General features: G+C 35.2%; 2 protein-coding genes and 1 long non-coding RNA gene across 3 annotated transcripts; 1 reads left to right on the forward strand and 2 right to left on the reverse strand.

Annotated features, from left to right (window-relative positions):
- Window positions 1-1,868: 1,868 nt before the first annotated feature.
- LOC147545891 (putative disease resistance protein RGA3) lies at window positions 1,869-7,111 on the reverse strand. Its single transcript, XM_086638409.1, has 2 exons — window positions 6,881-7,111; window positions 1,869-4,750 (listed from the first exon to the last, which is right to left on the reverse strand). Exon 2 carries the CDS (start codon window positions 4,731-4,733, stop codon window positions 2,022-2,024), a length of 2,712 nt encoding a protein of 903 aa, XP_086494535.1. The 5' UTR covers window positions 4,734-4,750; window positions 6,881-7,111; the 3' UTR covers window positions 1,869-2,021.
- Window positions 7,112-9,819: 2,708 nt separating this feature from the next.
- LOC147545892 (microtubule-associated protein 70-5-like) lies at window positions 9,820-12,195 on the forward strand. The gene is made up of 5 exons (XM_086635878.1): window positions 9,820-9,837; window positions 10,904-11,050; window positions 11,188-11,259; window positions 11,353-11,883; window positions 12,088-12,195. The coding sequence occupies exons 1-5, from the start codon at window positions 9,820-9,822 to the stop codon at window positions 12,193-12,195; spliced, it is 876 nt and encodes a 291-aa protein (XP_086492004.1).
- A 917-nt stretch (window positions 12,196-13,112) lies between these two features.
- LOC147545893 (uncharacterized) lies at window positions 13,113-14,101 on the reverse strand. The gene is made up of 4 exons (XR_015224307.1): window positions 13,968-14,101; window positions 13,763-13,834; window positions 13,513-13,584; window positions 13,113-13,408 (listed from the first exon to the last, which is right to left on the reverse strand). It is a non-coding gene; the product is annotated as an uncharacterized LOC147545893 (long non-coding RNA).
- Window positions 14,102-14,556: the final 455 nt, after the last annotated feature.

Genomic DNA, 14,556 nt, shown 5'->3' on the forward strand with positions numbered 1-14,556 from the left:
AAAGATGCACCTCCTGTATTAGGAAACAACGTAAAGAGTTTGGACTCGATCAGAATAGTAAAGAAGGATGCTGAGTCGATAAGAACAGTAAGAAACCTAATTTCATTTTCTTCTCGTAAGAAGTTTGCACTGGCATCTAGCAGTCTTCTAAATCAAGATGCTAGATGTATCTCATTGATGATCATTTGATTCAGAAATTGGCTGTTGGGAGTGCACCAGAAAAGATCGTCTTGCGTTTCAATCGGTAAATGATGAAGAATCTGCTTTAAACCAATGCAAGGCTGCTATGCATCGTGTAGAAAAACTGGAAAAAGATATTGGTTTTGCTAGTGCTCAAGGTAAATTAATATGTATGTTTATTGTAAAAATTAACAGTGTCGTTATGTTGCTTTTGTCTAAAAAGTTTAGTTTTGAAAAAAAAAATTGTGTTAAAGAGGGCTACAATTATAAAGTATGTTTTGAGATATGAAATGTCCAAAGAGAGTGTGGTCTAATTCTCACACAGCTATATTGGTGGCCTCAAGATATTTTATTATTAATGTTGACTGTCTCATTCTTTTATAAGGTTAGACCTGGTCTCAGGACTTTCACAGTATCAGTGTTAAGAGTACTTCCCTATGTGTCTATGACACTGATTATATGTCTCATGTATGGCCACCGTTGACTATCTTAGCTGCCCTTAAATTGTCCCTATTTTGCCTATTTCCTATCCTCAGAAATCCGTTGCAGCTTTCGATTGTGTGTCTCCATCTAGAATCAGGTTTAATCACGTTTTGATTATGTTCCAACTCGGTCGGTTGTGTGACAAAAAGGAAATCTGAAATTCATGGTTTTTGTGCTTATTCACCATGAAATGAAATGAGCAAATAGACAGAACGGACCAGCAATTTCTTTTGGTCATTGGAGTGCTAAATTTGGTGAACCTTCCACAGATCATGGACTTGCGCGAAATGGATCGTAATGTCTCCGTTGGAGCTAAGTTGTGAACATGTTATCGAGTCAAATGTGCTTGAATATATTGATTTCGGGAGAACAAGCCCAAGACTGAATTATCCAGTAAGGTCAAGTGATTCATGATTAGAATACTGACAAGCTTCTGGTTCCCCGGCATCTATATCCTCTGTATTGCAGGAAATTAAGTTTAATAGGTGTTATTTTTAAAACTGACTCTCAGACCCTTCTGTTTAGTGTAGATTTACATGAGAAGATATTGTATCTACCGTTGGATCTAAACTCCCGATAGGAAATAGACGGTCAGACTTATACCTTGAGTAACCGACCGAACTGTATAGAGATAATAGATTTTGGTGTTGAAACTGAACTCTTATATGTAGCTTAAGTTGTCTCCAGATTCCACCTACAAGGCTAGAACTTTTGTTTGCAACTCCAACATTACTAAACTCACCATCTACAATTTTAAAGTGGTAGAAGTAGTAGTAAGAAAGAGAGAAGTGGACATCTCACTACAAGATGACCAACCTCCTATATTGATCATCATTTCCACATATTTCATGATTTCACTAACTAGTGTTTGAGCATATAAAGTTAAACTCCATACAACTATTTCTTTTTCATACATTACAAATGTGTTAAACTCCATACAACTATTTCTTTTTGATACATTATAAATGTGCCCATGTGCCGATAACTTAACCTTTGAGTTTGATTTTTTACGGTAACTATATACAAAAACAGGTGACGCAAAACGGGGTTGTGTCTGTCATGTTATAAAACTTCAAATTTAAGGAAGTGTCTTGTGTTTGTTTACGACATGGTATAATAAACTTCGAGCATATTTGACAAGTGAATTCAACAACATTGGAGAAATTAAAGTGAGGAACAGTTACAACTAGCAGTACACTCAAATATTAAAACAAACAACTACAGTTCATCAATACCTTCAAGTGACTGTTCAATTAATTTTTCTCGAATGAAGCTACAATCCCTTCAAATATTAAAACGAAACAAGAGTCTGGAGCAAATAAGAAAAAAGTAATACTTGTAATCAGGTGTTGAATATATCAATTAAGTTCGAAAGGCCAATCTCCTCCAACATTTTGAAGAATAGTAGATCCTTCACAAGTTAGAGTAATTGATGACGGCCGACTTTCAGCTTTACAATACTGGAGAGAGGTGCACCCAATAAAATCCAACTGCGTCAATAACGTAAATTGGTTGAAGTCTGGGACAATTCGTAGTTTTGAACAATCAATGAAACCAATTTCCCTCAAGAGGGGCATATCACCTGGTAATACCGCACTCCACTCCGTCAATAATTTCCAAGAAGTAAATGTCAAAGACTGCAACGATGGAAACACGACTCCACTCTCATCATGTCCAAAGAACACCATTGGGTCGAGAATCTCCACTTTGTTATTACCATTGATTGTAAGCCGCCTTAGGAATTTAAGATCCTTAAAAATGCTGACAGAAGTGAGATTCCGACAATCATTTAGTTCGATAACTTCAAGAGCAGAAGTTGCTTCTAACGCCCAATTACCCCAACCGTCAAAGTGGTATCCTTTAAAAACTAATTGCTCTAAGTTTCGGTGAGGATGAAGCCACTTAAGGATATTATCTGACCAACTTGGAACATATCTCCTGAAATTCCACTGAAGTGTCAATTTCTTCAAGTGTCGTTTTTTTATCAAGGCACCATGATGTTCACCATCTAGAAATTCTAGTCTTGAAATCCACAGAGCGTCATGAAGCTCATTTAGTTTTTCTAATTCTCCCAATGTTGAATACTGGAGTAGGAAAAATCTATTCAAATTTTGAAGCTTTCTAAACATCCCAATTGAAAGCGGCATGGGCAATGTATCGTCCACGTATAAATGTCGAAAGTTATCATGAACACGTCTCGGGTTCGGTAAACTTTTAAGTTGATGACATCCCCTCACATCTAATGTCTGTAGGAAATGAATATCCCATATATTTTTTTCTATTTCGACAATTGGAGTATTTGAGAGGTCTAAGTAAGTTAAGAATCTCAACTTTGATACATGAGATGCCACATTGACCATTTTGGAAGAGCTTAAATCTAAAACCCGCACCCATTTCAGCTCGCCAAAAAAGGAAACTGATATATCCCTGCGCGCATTCGATGGAGTATCAAGAAATAAGTACGTCCTTAAGTTCTTAAATCTTTTAACATGTGGTCCATCTAATGTTATTGATATGTGACGCACAAATTCCTCATTTCCTACCAAGCTAAGTGGATCACACGATTCAATTATAAGTGAATCATCACCAACTATCAACTTTATCATATCGTAAGTGAAATCGGTTATCAAATACCTCGATCCTCCGTCATCAACAACATTTCCTCTCTCACCAAGAACATTTAGGAAACGTCTTTTGACCAATTCCTTAAAGCATATCTCTCCAACATCTTCCATTCGAACTTCCCCTTTAGGCTTAATAACATTCTCCGCCATCCACAACAAGATTAATTTTTCCTTCGTAATAGTGTAGCCCCTTGGGAAAAGTGCACAATAGAAAAGACATGCTCTTAGTTCCACTGGTAAATGATAGTAGCTTGATCTCACTCTATAGGAAATGAGACTCCCTTCATCTCCAAGTCGGAATATATCACTTGCTAAAATTAGATCCCAATCGCTAATTTGTTTTTTGTTAAAAAGAAGGTTGCCAAGCGTCGCAGCAAACAACGGAATTCCACGACACTTTTTAACGATTTCTTCTTCAATAATGGACAAAAATCCTTCAGTCTTGTGGTTCTCATCGCCAAACGCTTGTTGTCGAAAGATGGACAAACAATGATCATAAGACAAGGGTTGTAAATCGAGAGTATAACTTGCACCAATAACCGAGGATGTTATCGCGCACTGGGTAGTCACTAATATCACGCTTCCATAAGATGCAACGTCGAACAACTCAAGTAACGAATTCCAATCGTTCTTGTCTTCGTGCCATGCACCATCTAACACTAAGAAGATCTTTTTCTTGCTTATATACTCGCGAAGTTCAACTATAGCATGCTCAATTGATGTGATGTTGACGCATGTTCGTTTTGCAGTCTGGAGGATCGATTGAATGACGAATCTTAAGTCGAATTTTTTATTTATAGACACCCAAATCCTATGATAATCTTGCACAATCATTAAATCGTTGTACATGAGCTGAGCCACCACTGTCTTCCCGATCCCAGTAAAACCAACAATAGAAACAATACTTACTCGATTATTATTAGACCGCGAATTCACTAAACCCCTAATGACATTCACGTCGTCATCCCTTCCAAAAGTAGAGGACTTGCGTAGACCCCAATTAGTTTCTTCAATCAACTCTACTCTGATGTCCTTGACTAGATCTGAGCTAAGGTTGTCGCACTGATCCAAGATAAGTTTTGTATTTTCGAGAAAATTAGATATTTGATCTGTTACCATTCTAAAGTATCTTTTCCCATGCCCTATTTTTTTCAAATCCAAGCTTATGTCATCTACTAGATCTTCTGCACGATAAGATGCATCTTGAAGCCGTCTAAAAATAAATTTTGCCATTTGATCATTTGTACTGCATATTTCCTCGTTTGATAGTATTGATTTGATTTTAAGTAAGACCAGTTGTAGCTTAACTAGTTGTTCTTTCATAACCTTTGATTCCTGGGTCTCCAAGTTCGAATCTAATATCGCCAACACCTTTAAAAGACATAAGTCCAGTATCGTTGTACCCCATCCCGAGAGGGCAACACCAACAGTGAATATATTCCACATATTCTTTTATGTAGCCCCTGCAATTGACATGGTAAAATACATACCATCAGAATATATCGAGGGTTTAATGAAAGGATGCGGGATTAATCTTGAATGTCATATATTTGTGTCTTTTGTACTTTCCTTTTATCCATTTATAACTTTATGCATGGTCCACCTAAAGATTGGTTTTGTGGCATTAGATATAGTCTATTGGGATACTCTAATAAACACTCTAAAAATCTAGTTGTCAAGTGTCAAATAAAGATTCTCTTTCCTAGTGTCAATATAGAGACACTCTACATTTGTTTGGTCTCTAATGGAGATCTCTAAAATCTCTTACTTAATACACATGTCCCTCTTCAATTCAATAGATAAAAAGTAGTTGAAAAGCAAAGTTTTCTATTGGTTGAAATAATAAAGTAACACTTAGAGAGTCTCAAGTAGACACTCTCATCTCAGAGATTCTCTCTCTAGACACTCTATAATAAATGTGTCCAACTCATAATAGAGTGTGTAACAAAGTGTTCCATTGGAGATGATTTTTTAACAAAAACTCCAAAGAGTCATATGTGGCACTCTAAGTGTTAGAGATTGAGTGTCCCATTGGAGATGCTCTAAGACTTATCAATTAAGATCGACTGATGGTATATCCATAGTTTTAGTGAAATAATTTAATTGGTTGGGTTTTGCCTTTAATTTTCGTCTTTGTACTTATTTCACTTCTACCACCGTCATTTTCGATCACCAATGAATGTAAGTTTACTTCCCAATAGAAGAAGATACGGAGAAAAATAAAAAGAAGTAAAATGGTGGTTATTGGAACTTGAGATAGTTGTGGAAAATTGTAGTGGTGAAGATTAAAAATTAGGAGCAAACCCAAAACCATTAAATTTTTGAACAAAAGTTATATCACTAATTCACATAAGTTATATCACTAATTCACTGTTTCCATATATCTTATTCTATCTCCTGTCTCTCTCTCCATAAATAGTAATTTTGAGTGAACTTGTGGCTTTGTATTTTGAAATTATTCTACTAGTCGTCTCGCCATTCTTTCAAATTTATAATACACACAAACTCGATTGATTGGAAACTCTATTTGGTTGCAAAGATCAAATCATCGATTCATTGAGAAGGTTTTGGGAATAAAAGAAATTTATAGAACACTTAATGCTTTAGTAATTTGACTAATTCACATAAGTAAAATAAAAAGAAATAAAATGGTGGTTATTGGAACTTGAGATAGTTGTGGAAAATTGTAGTGGTGAAGATAAAAATTAGGAGCAAACCCAAAACCATTAAATTTTTTGAACAAAAGTTAGGATGATCCCCATTTTTGTTATATACACTCGCATTAAAGATAGCTTTAAACTCAAAGGAGGCTGGAATCTATATAACAGAACTGGTGAGGGTATATAATATTGGCCTAATCATTTTCTAATAAATTTTAAAGGCGCTTCCCTTAAAGGTGAACGGTAGTAGATATCATATCGGGTCGGGTTACACGAGCCGATTTTAGTTGACCTGTCCGGGCTATAGAGGGCTCAGTCGGGTCGGGTTGACCGACCCGACTTTAAGTGGCCTGTCCGGGACAATCCAAATCCGGACCTTCGTCCGGTTAATGCCTGGTCCTCACCCGGGTTCATGCCCGGGGGACTCATGGCTCAGTAACCCTAATCTCGTCCATAGCGTAACCCTAATCTCGTCCATAGCGTAACCCTAATCTCGTCCATAGCGTAACCCTAATCTCGTCCATAGCGTAACCCTAATCTCGTCCATGGAGTAACCCTAATCTCGTCCATGGATTAACCCTAATCCCGTCCATGGAGTAACCCTAATCCCGTCCATGGCGTAACCCTAATCTGCTTCATCGCGTAACTCTAATCTCGTCCATAGCGTAACCCTAATCTCGTCCATAGCGTAACCCTAATCTGCTCCATCGCGTAACCCTAATCTGCTTCATCGCGTAACCCTAATCTGCTCCATCGCGTAACCCTAATCTGCTCCATCGCGTAACCCTAATCTGCTCCATCGCGCAAACCCTAATCAGGACCATTAATCTCCATATGACATCTTGATCTTGAAAGGATATCATAAACCGTATGAAGAACTACAATCACCCTATCTTGATTTTTCGCAGTATAGAAGATATAAATTTAACGAACCAGATAATCAACGGAACCACGAGCAACGAGATGAAGAGAAAGATGATACTGATGATGGAAATAGAGAGAGATGATGGAAATAGAGAGAGATGATGGAAATATCGCCGGAGAAACGAGAGAAACGTGAAACGAGAGAGAATATCGCCGGAGAGAGAATATCGCCGGAGAGAGAATATCGCAGATAGAGAGAGAATATCGCAGATAGAGAAAGAATGAAATTTTAGGTTAATTAAGGAAGCTTACACCCATGACCTCCTTTTTGAAAAGAAAAAAGATCTAAAGGCGCCTCCTGCAGGCGCGCCATCTACACATAGAATCCTGCACAAAATTAAATTTCCCTTGGATAGGGCGCCTACTATACCAGTAATATTTTTTAATCTTTTTTTTTTTTTCCACCTTCTTTTGCGAGTACCATTTTTTCTTTTGGGAAAAACACTGTCTCTATCAAGCAAAAGTTTTTTTTATAAAATTTCAGTTTTCGGAAAAATATTTTTCGAGAAAAAAACAGATTTGGAAGAAAAACTGTTTTTAAGCGAAAATCTGTTTCCTGGAAAAAAAAAATAGATATTCGAAAAAAAACTTATTTGGGGAAGAATCGATTTTCGGGGGAATAAATTGTTGTCGAAAAAATCAGATTTGGAGAAAAAAACGATTTTTTGAAGAAAAAAATGATTTTTGTACAAGGAAATATATTTTTCGTTGATTTTAAGTTTGAAACTTAGATTTATTAATCCAAAATCTTAGCAAATCCTGGGGATAGTATGGAATTTTGGTCCTATACAAATTTTGCAATTAGGAATCCTTAGGATTTAAGAGTCATAGAATTCTTGATAGCCAAACAGACCAAGGATTCATGATTCCTACCAAATCCCACTTTTGATAGGAATCCTACTTAGGAATCCCGCAACCAAACACACCGTTAGATGATTCATATTAGGGATGCAGACTTCAAAGAAATCACAAGCTCTAACACTCTTACTATGGTTCATTTTAATTCCACCATACTTCACTTATCCTAACACTTTCAAGAGAACTGTAACATAAGAGAATTTATACACACAAAGCTAACACCGAAAAGAACATATTAAGAAGAACAAGTTATGTGAGACGGTATTTGAAATGCGGCCATGCAGGTAAGCCTCCTAATAAGCGATTCGGATCCAACGACAATATGAGTTGCAACGACCAACAAACAATTATCAATTCATGGAGCAGAATATGAACTCGAAAACTATTACAAGATTCACATAAGCATTAACAGTTATGTTCTACTTAAAGACATCTTGTGTTTTATGTTGTTATCAATAGAGAGCAGAGAGTTTGGATTCTCACAGCATTACTGCACCCGCACTGTGCATCGAAGTTCTCCATCTTAATTTTCATATACTTTGGTTACAATCCTTTACTAAAACTATTTTCTGAAATAGAACTTGTTTGGACACAGACGTACATGGGTTGAATCTATGTCAAGCTCTCAAGCTTCGCTCCTCCGTGCATTGATGCCATGCTAAATGATGTGTCTGCCTCGTCAAGTCCATTAACATGAGTGGTAGCTCCTGAAAACATATAAATGTTGTTAGTAATCAAAACTTGCCCTGGCCAAAGCCAAATGGAGTTCAAGATTTGTGACTCCACATTGATTTAACAGGTTCCGACGGATTTTGGGCATCAATTTTTAGAATGTGCCCAACCTGAGAACCCTGATAGACTTTAGCACTCTAGATATGTAGGATTAAAAACATTTAACATAGTTTCTAATTATCTATTTCACAAACTACTTTATTAGCTATAAGCATGAGAAAAGGTACTAAAAATGGTTTGTCTAATATAATCAAGGCTTTACCCTTAAACTGCTGCTTTTGTTGCACGTTCTCTCTGGTTCAGATAGACGATATTCATGCATAATCTAATTACTTTTTAACTCTTTTGGGTGCTTGTCCGGGGTAAAAAAACTAGTGCTTTCCTTATTCCTTGATGCTTTTCGCTTCCTATGTGTCTAATCGGTTTATCAGCTCCTGTCGCTTTCCAGTATCCACTTCTTGCTGCCCTGTTTGGCCTTGAACCATTATAGGATACTTCTTATCTCTAGGACTACAGAAATACCATTCTTTTGTACCAAACAAAGCCTTCTCTGTTCATCCATATCCAAACAAACATAAAAACACACAAGTTAATAAAGCAACCCAAAAAACACCCACGCTGAGAATAGAAGAAGTGAGTAAAAACTCAGTACCTAATGTGAAATTGAGTTCGCCAGAATGTGACATGTGCAAATTGTTAGACACTCACAAAACTTGTTATCTTTTGTGGCTTGTCCCGACTCCCGGTTTAGCGACTCTAAGAACATTGGGACACATCAAAACAAGTCATTTATTAAGGTTTCTGTTGGTTTTCTTGTTCTCTTGTATTTTTTCACAGTGAATGACCTCGATTTGCAAAAGTACTCGATTAGTAGATCTCCTTTTATCATTATTTGGTTTCTTTTTTAATAGAAACAGACCAACTACACATTTGATAATCTAATTTCGAAAACAAACTATTAATTGCAAACTAATGAAATATACCCAAATCTAAACCGAAACAGTTTCTAAAGGTAAGAGGACAATAAAATACTATATAGTTACGATAAATTTGATCTTATATTCAAGTTAATTTGGAATTCATGCTATCATTTAGGTGCTTTGAATTATATATAATCAAAGACAATTTGCTAGAAACTTTATGACACATAAGTTTATACTTAGTATTTATAAGACTTGAGATAGAAAACTACAACAAATTACACTTGACATGTCTGTACATCCACTTAGACACATGCCTTTCAACAAAAAAAAATTGGAGGCAACCTTAACAATGAGTGCACGCCGACAACTTAGGTAAGATATATAGGCAAAAAAACAGTTTGGACAGATAATCAAACTGCTCACCCTTAACTAAAGATGGGTAAGGGTGCATTGGTATTACTTTAGAGTTCGCATGACCACAACCATAATCATGAACCATAAAATAAAAAATATCATTGGGTAAACAATATAGATATATAGAGGGAGAGAAAGAGAGTGAGAGAGAGAGAGAAAGAGAGTCTGGGTTGCAATTTCAAGTTTAACAAAGGAAAACAAATGAAGAACTGATACCATAAATTGAATAATCAATCCTTTTATGAGTGTTCGTTGGTATATTGATTCCTAAAAACAAGAAATCGTATATAAACCTTACTAAAAGAATGTTTGGAAGATCTTAACGAAGATTTTGAAAGATATAATCCCCTTAAACTCGAAGATGGTACAGAAATCCACGACTGTATACCCATAGAAAGCCTGCAACCGTAAATATTTTGAGTTAGAGATTTTATCAAACAGATAGAAGGCAACATATGAAATTAGAACAACCTATCCGGGAAAACAAAATTAACAGAAAAAATAAATCCGCTAAAGAGAAAATAAGAATTCTAAGAATCAAAGTGGAAAAAAATTCAAATCACTAAAAAGAAATTTAATTTTGCACTAAGGTATTCAAGAACAATGACAAAATAGGCAAGAGCACCAATGATACTCTTTTTGAAGCAATTTTTTACTTTCACGTTAACAAAAATGTGTATTGGAATTTAAATAAGATCTACTGTGAAATCTATGAAATCGAATTAACTTTTGAACTTCCAATTCTCACCAATTTCGGAAATTAAATATCCAAACTAAATTCCCCTTTTTGATCATAAATTTTTTTACCATTGAAACAAAAAAATTGTAAAAAAATAAATTGAAGAGAAAGAAGACGAAGAGTTTTGGCATAAGTGTATTTTCCCTATATTGCTTTTGCGTGCAGTAGTTAAGAGTACATTAGAGTAATTAAGAGTAAAAATTGAATGATTAACATCCACCAAAGTAATGAAAATTAAATATAAAGTCTAAATCCAGTTGACAATTTTTCTCTTTTTTAATCCTAGTCAGCTTGTCCTAGTCACAACCAATATATTTTGTTATATAGATTAATGGTAACTACTGCACGATATTCTTCGATTTACAGGAAGAGAAACGAATTCTAGAAAGAGAACTAGCTAGAGCTAAAGTTGCGGCGGATCTTGTTGCATCTGTGGTAGCTAATGAGTGGAAGGACGAGAATGATAAAGTCATGCCAGTTAAGCAGTGGTTGGAAGAACGACGATTCTTGCAGGTAATTCTTGCACACGCGTTTACTCTGTCATATTCTTGTCAAGTCAAACCAAGAACCATAACCCAACAGGAAATACAAATATGAGTATTTAGATTAGAAACTGATCAAGTTATTTTTTATTCAAATCTCATTTATAGGCGGAAATGCAACGACTAAGAGATAAACTATCCATATCAGAGAGAACAGCTAAGGCCGAAGCTCAACTCAAGGTAAAGTATGCCCATTCATCTTTTTAGCCGATAATCTTCTCAAAAACCACTAGTCCGACGATTCATATAGAAAACCCACCTTTTGTTTCTCAGGATAAATTGAGAGCAAGGCTAAAGACATTGGAAGAAGGATTAAAGCGAGTATCGAGTATCTCGAGCACTTCAAATCCATCTTGTGGGTCTGAAGAAACTGAAAAGTCTAATCAAGTCTTAAGCTTCCTAAACAAAGATGGACTTGTAAAGAGATCAACATCACAGGTGAAGGCTTCGGTTGGTACCAATAAGAGTGCTAAAGCGAATAGCTTGAAAACCAAAAATGGAGTCGGAGGAAATACACGGATATCTAGAAGTAAAGTTGCGGATAGTGCTGAAAAGGAAAATGCAGAAGCGAAAGAAAACTCTAATTTGAATCGAGATAAGTATACTGATATGGAAGCAGAAGTTCATGGAGAAAAAGAAGTGGAACATTGTTCTTGTGCCGAAAAGCAAGATAATACAGATGTGGGTAGTGAAGATGTGGTTTCAGGGTTTCTCTATGATAGACTACAGAGGGAGGTCATCGATTTACGAAAACGCTGTGAGAGCAAAGACGGAACTTTGAATGCTAAAGATGAAGAAATCAAGGTAATCGAATCATTTGTCTGTCTCTTATGCCTATCTTGGCTATCATCTATTAAGTTTGTCGTCATCCAACTCAAAACCAACGGGCAATGATGGGAGAGGACCTAGACATTATATTCTTGGTTGCTAGATCGCCTTTAGCTCTCAAGTGGGTCTATTCTCACATCATTCATATTCTTAACTTGTTAATTTTCGAGTTACTTGTAGGTGCTTATGAGGATAGTTGATGCATTGACGAAAAGGATGGAGATAGAATCTAAGAAATTGAAGAGAGAAGTAGCTGCTAGAGAAAAGAACTGCTTTCGGTTAACTTAGATGATACCAAACAATCTGTAAAAAACACAAACTTCTCTAAAAGGTAATCGTTTTCTTTCGAGAAGGTCTAAACCTATGAACTTGCTATGTGAATATGTAGAAAATGTTTGAGTTTTTGGTTGTGCATAAATATTTTGTTAGGGAGAAAAGGGTGGATGTGAATGTGTAGAGAAAAGGGTAGTGTTAGAATCGACGATTGATCTTCAATGTGCCGAATTGTATCATGTTATTGCTTGGATTCTATGTAAATAGAGTTAACTCTTTAGATTTTGATTACCTAATTGAACTGCAAATACAAGTTACAAAAACTGGACTCTTGCCAGTAGTGAACTCTTGGTTATGGCCTAGAATACCAAAAAAGAAAAACCAAAAATCAGAAGAAAATGAAACCAAAAAAACGAGTTTCCATAGCTAACTCTCCTATATACAAAATGTTTGAGAGATTTTACTTCTTTGGCGAATAACTCTTCTATTCTGGTATTGTTGGCAATGATGGACTCCATTTGGGTTCATCTCTTTCTCGACGGGTCTCTATGACCGGAGAAGTAAATTTGTCGTGAGATCCCAAGTCTTTAATACCAAAACTATACATAAACTGTGCTCGGGTAATTTCTTATCTTTTTTTTTTGTTGAACGTGCTCGGGCAATTATTTAACGCACGTTAGAGAAGGCTATGAATAAATAATGTATAGAGAAAAAAAGTATGTTTAGTGCTTTTAAAGTTAACTACATGAAGCAAAAAAACTGTACCAATACGTGAGAAAACGACATATTCTTAAAAACTTCCTGCAAATAAAAAGAACAATAAGAACACATTTTATTTTCTTTTTTACTATTTTGCTTCCATTATTATGTGACTTTGAAACTAAAACGTAGATGTGAGGTAAGAGACATACATGAGATTCGAACTGTATAACTTAGATCATCTAACAGACTTAAATAAGTTATTGAAAGAAAATGGGAAAGACAATGATTGGAATTTGAGTTATTAAAGAGACGCTAAAGAGAAAATCTTGGAACAAAGGAGATTAAACTACAAAGAATGGTAAAAAACAAAAATAACAAATATTGAAAAAAGAATTGCAACTTAGCAAATCAAATTCAAAACTAAGTGTTGAAGATAGATGGAGAGTATAAAGACACTCAAATTTAGATCTGAAAACCACCGATAGAGACTGATTGATATCAACTCTGAATTTTTTAACACAATTGCCTACGAAGCAAAATATGAAAAAGAAGATTAGTAATTAACAAACAAAAAAAGTGAAACTACAAGGGAATTAAATAATGAAGAAACTAAAATTAAAAAAATTATACCTTCCCATATAATGTTTGGAAATTTTCCTATTTGCTTGAAATCCTACACCTTTTTTCGTTTCAGTTGAAGATCTAGAAAACAAATAATAGAAATTATAAGGTTACAAACATGATGATGAGAAATTAGAACTTTCACACAAAAAAATGATACCTAAATAAAAACATACGATTCACAAACTAAAAAAAGTGAAATTACAAGAAACTCAAATAAAGAAGAAACTAAAATAAAAAAAAATATATATATATATACCTTCCCATATAATGTCTAGAAATTTATCCATGTGCTAGAAATCCTACACGTTTTTCCGTTTCAACTGAAGATCTAGAAAACAAAGAATAGAAACTACAAGGTTACAAAGAAGATGATGAAAAGTTAGAAATTTCACACAAAATAGTATCAAACAAGCAACTTTTAAGAATTCATCAGAAAAGGAAAGGAAGATGAAAAACTTTACCTTGAATCCATTAGTATACCATTGAAGTTGTTGAAGACATTTTCTCTCTCCAGAAATTGGGTAATAAACCTATTTATACAAAACAGATGAGAGATTGGGTAATAAATATATTATACAAAATTTCAGTAACGGACAAGAAGATGAGACTTGAGAGGTTGGGTATTTAAAAGAAAAATTCAATAATGGATAGTGGTTATGATTGGAGTAAATACACATACCTATTTTCTTTGTGTAATAAATTATTTTCAGGTAACAAAGATGAGAATAAATGATAGGTAGGGGTGGGGAGTTTGGTTTTTCCTTGCAACCTTATTTATTAACCGTAGGATTAAATTGGGTGAACTCGGGATCGAGATAATATAACGGGGATAATTTTGGGGCCATTAGATTCATAGTTGAGTTTTATTTACTCTCTTGGATCAAGTGGGTTAACTAATTTTTTATTTTTAGGGTAGGTAATACATCAAAAGGTGAGGATGAAACCGAAAACGCGATAAACGGCTGGATTTATCTTTTGGTTTGTCCCAGTCAGCACAAAACATTGTGTTTTATATAATAGATGGTAACTAGTAGTTGATGAGGGTGGATT

The sequence above is a fragment of the Eschscholzia californica genome, unplaced genomic scaffold (assembly GCF_041429995.1).
Source record: "Eschscholzia californica isolate CP2 unplaced genomic scaffold, dmEscCali1.0.p SCAF_4, whole genome shotgun sequence".
Classification (NCBI taxonomy): domain Eukaryota; kingdom Viridiplantae; phylum Streptophyta; class Magnoliopsida; order Ranunculales; family Papaveraceae; genus Eschscholzia; species Eschscholzia californica.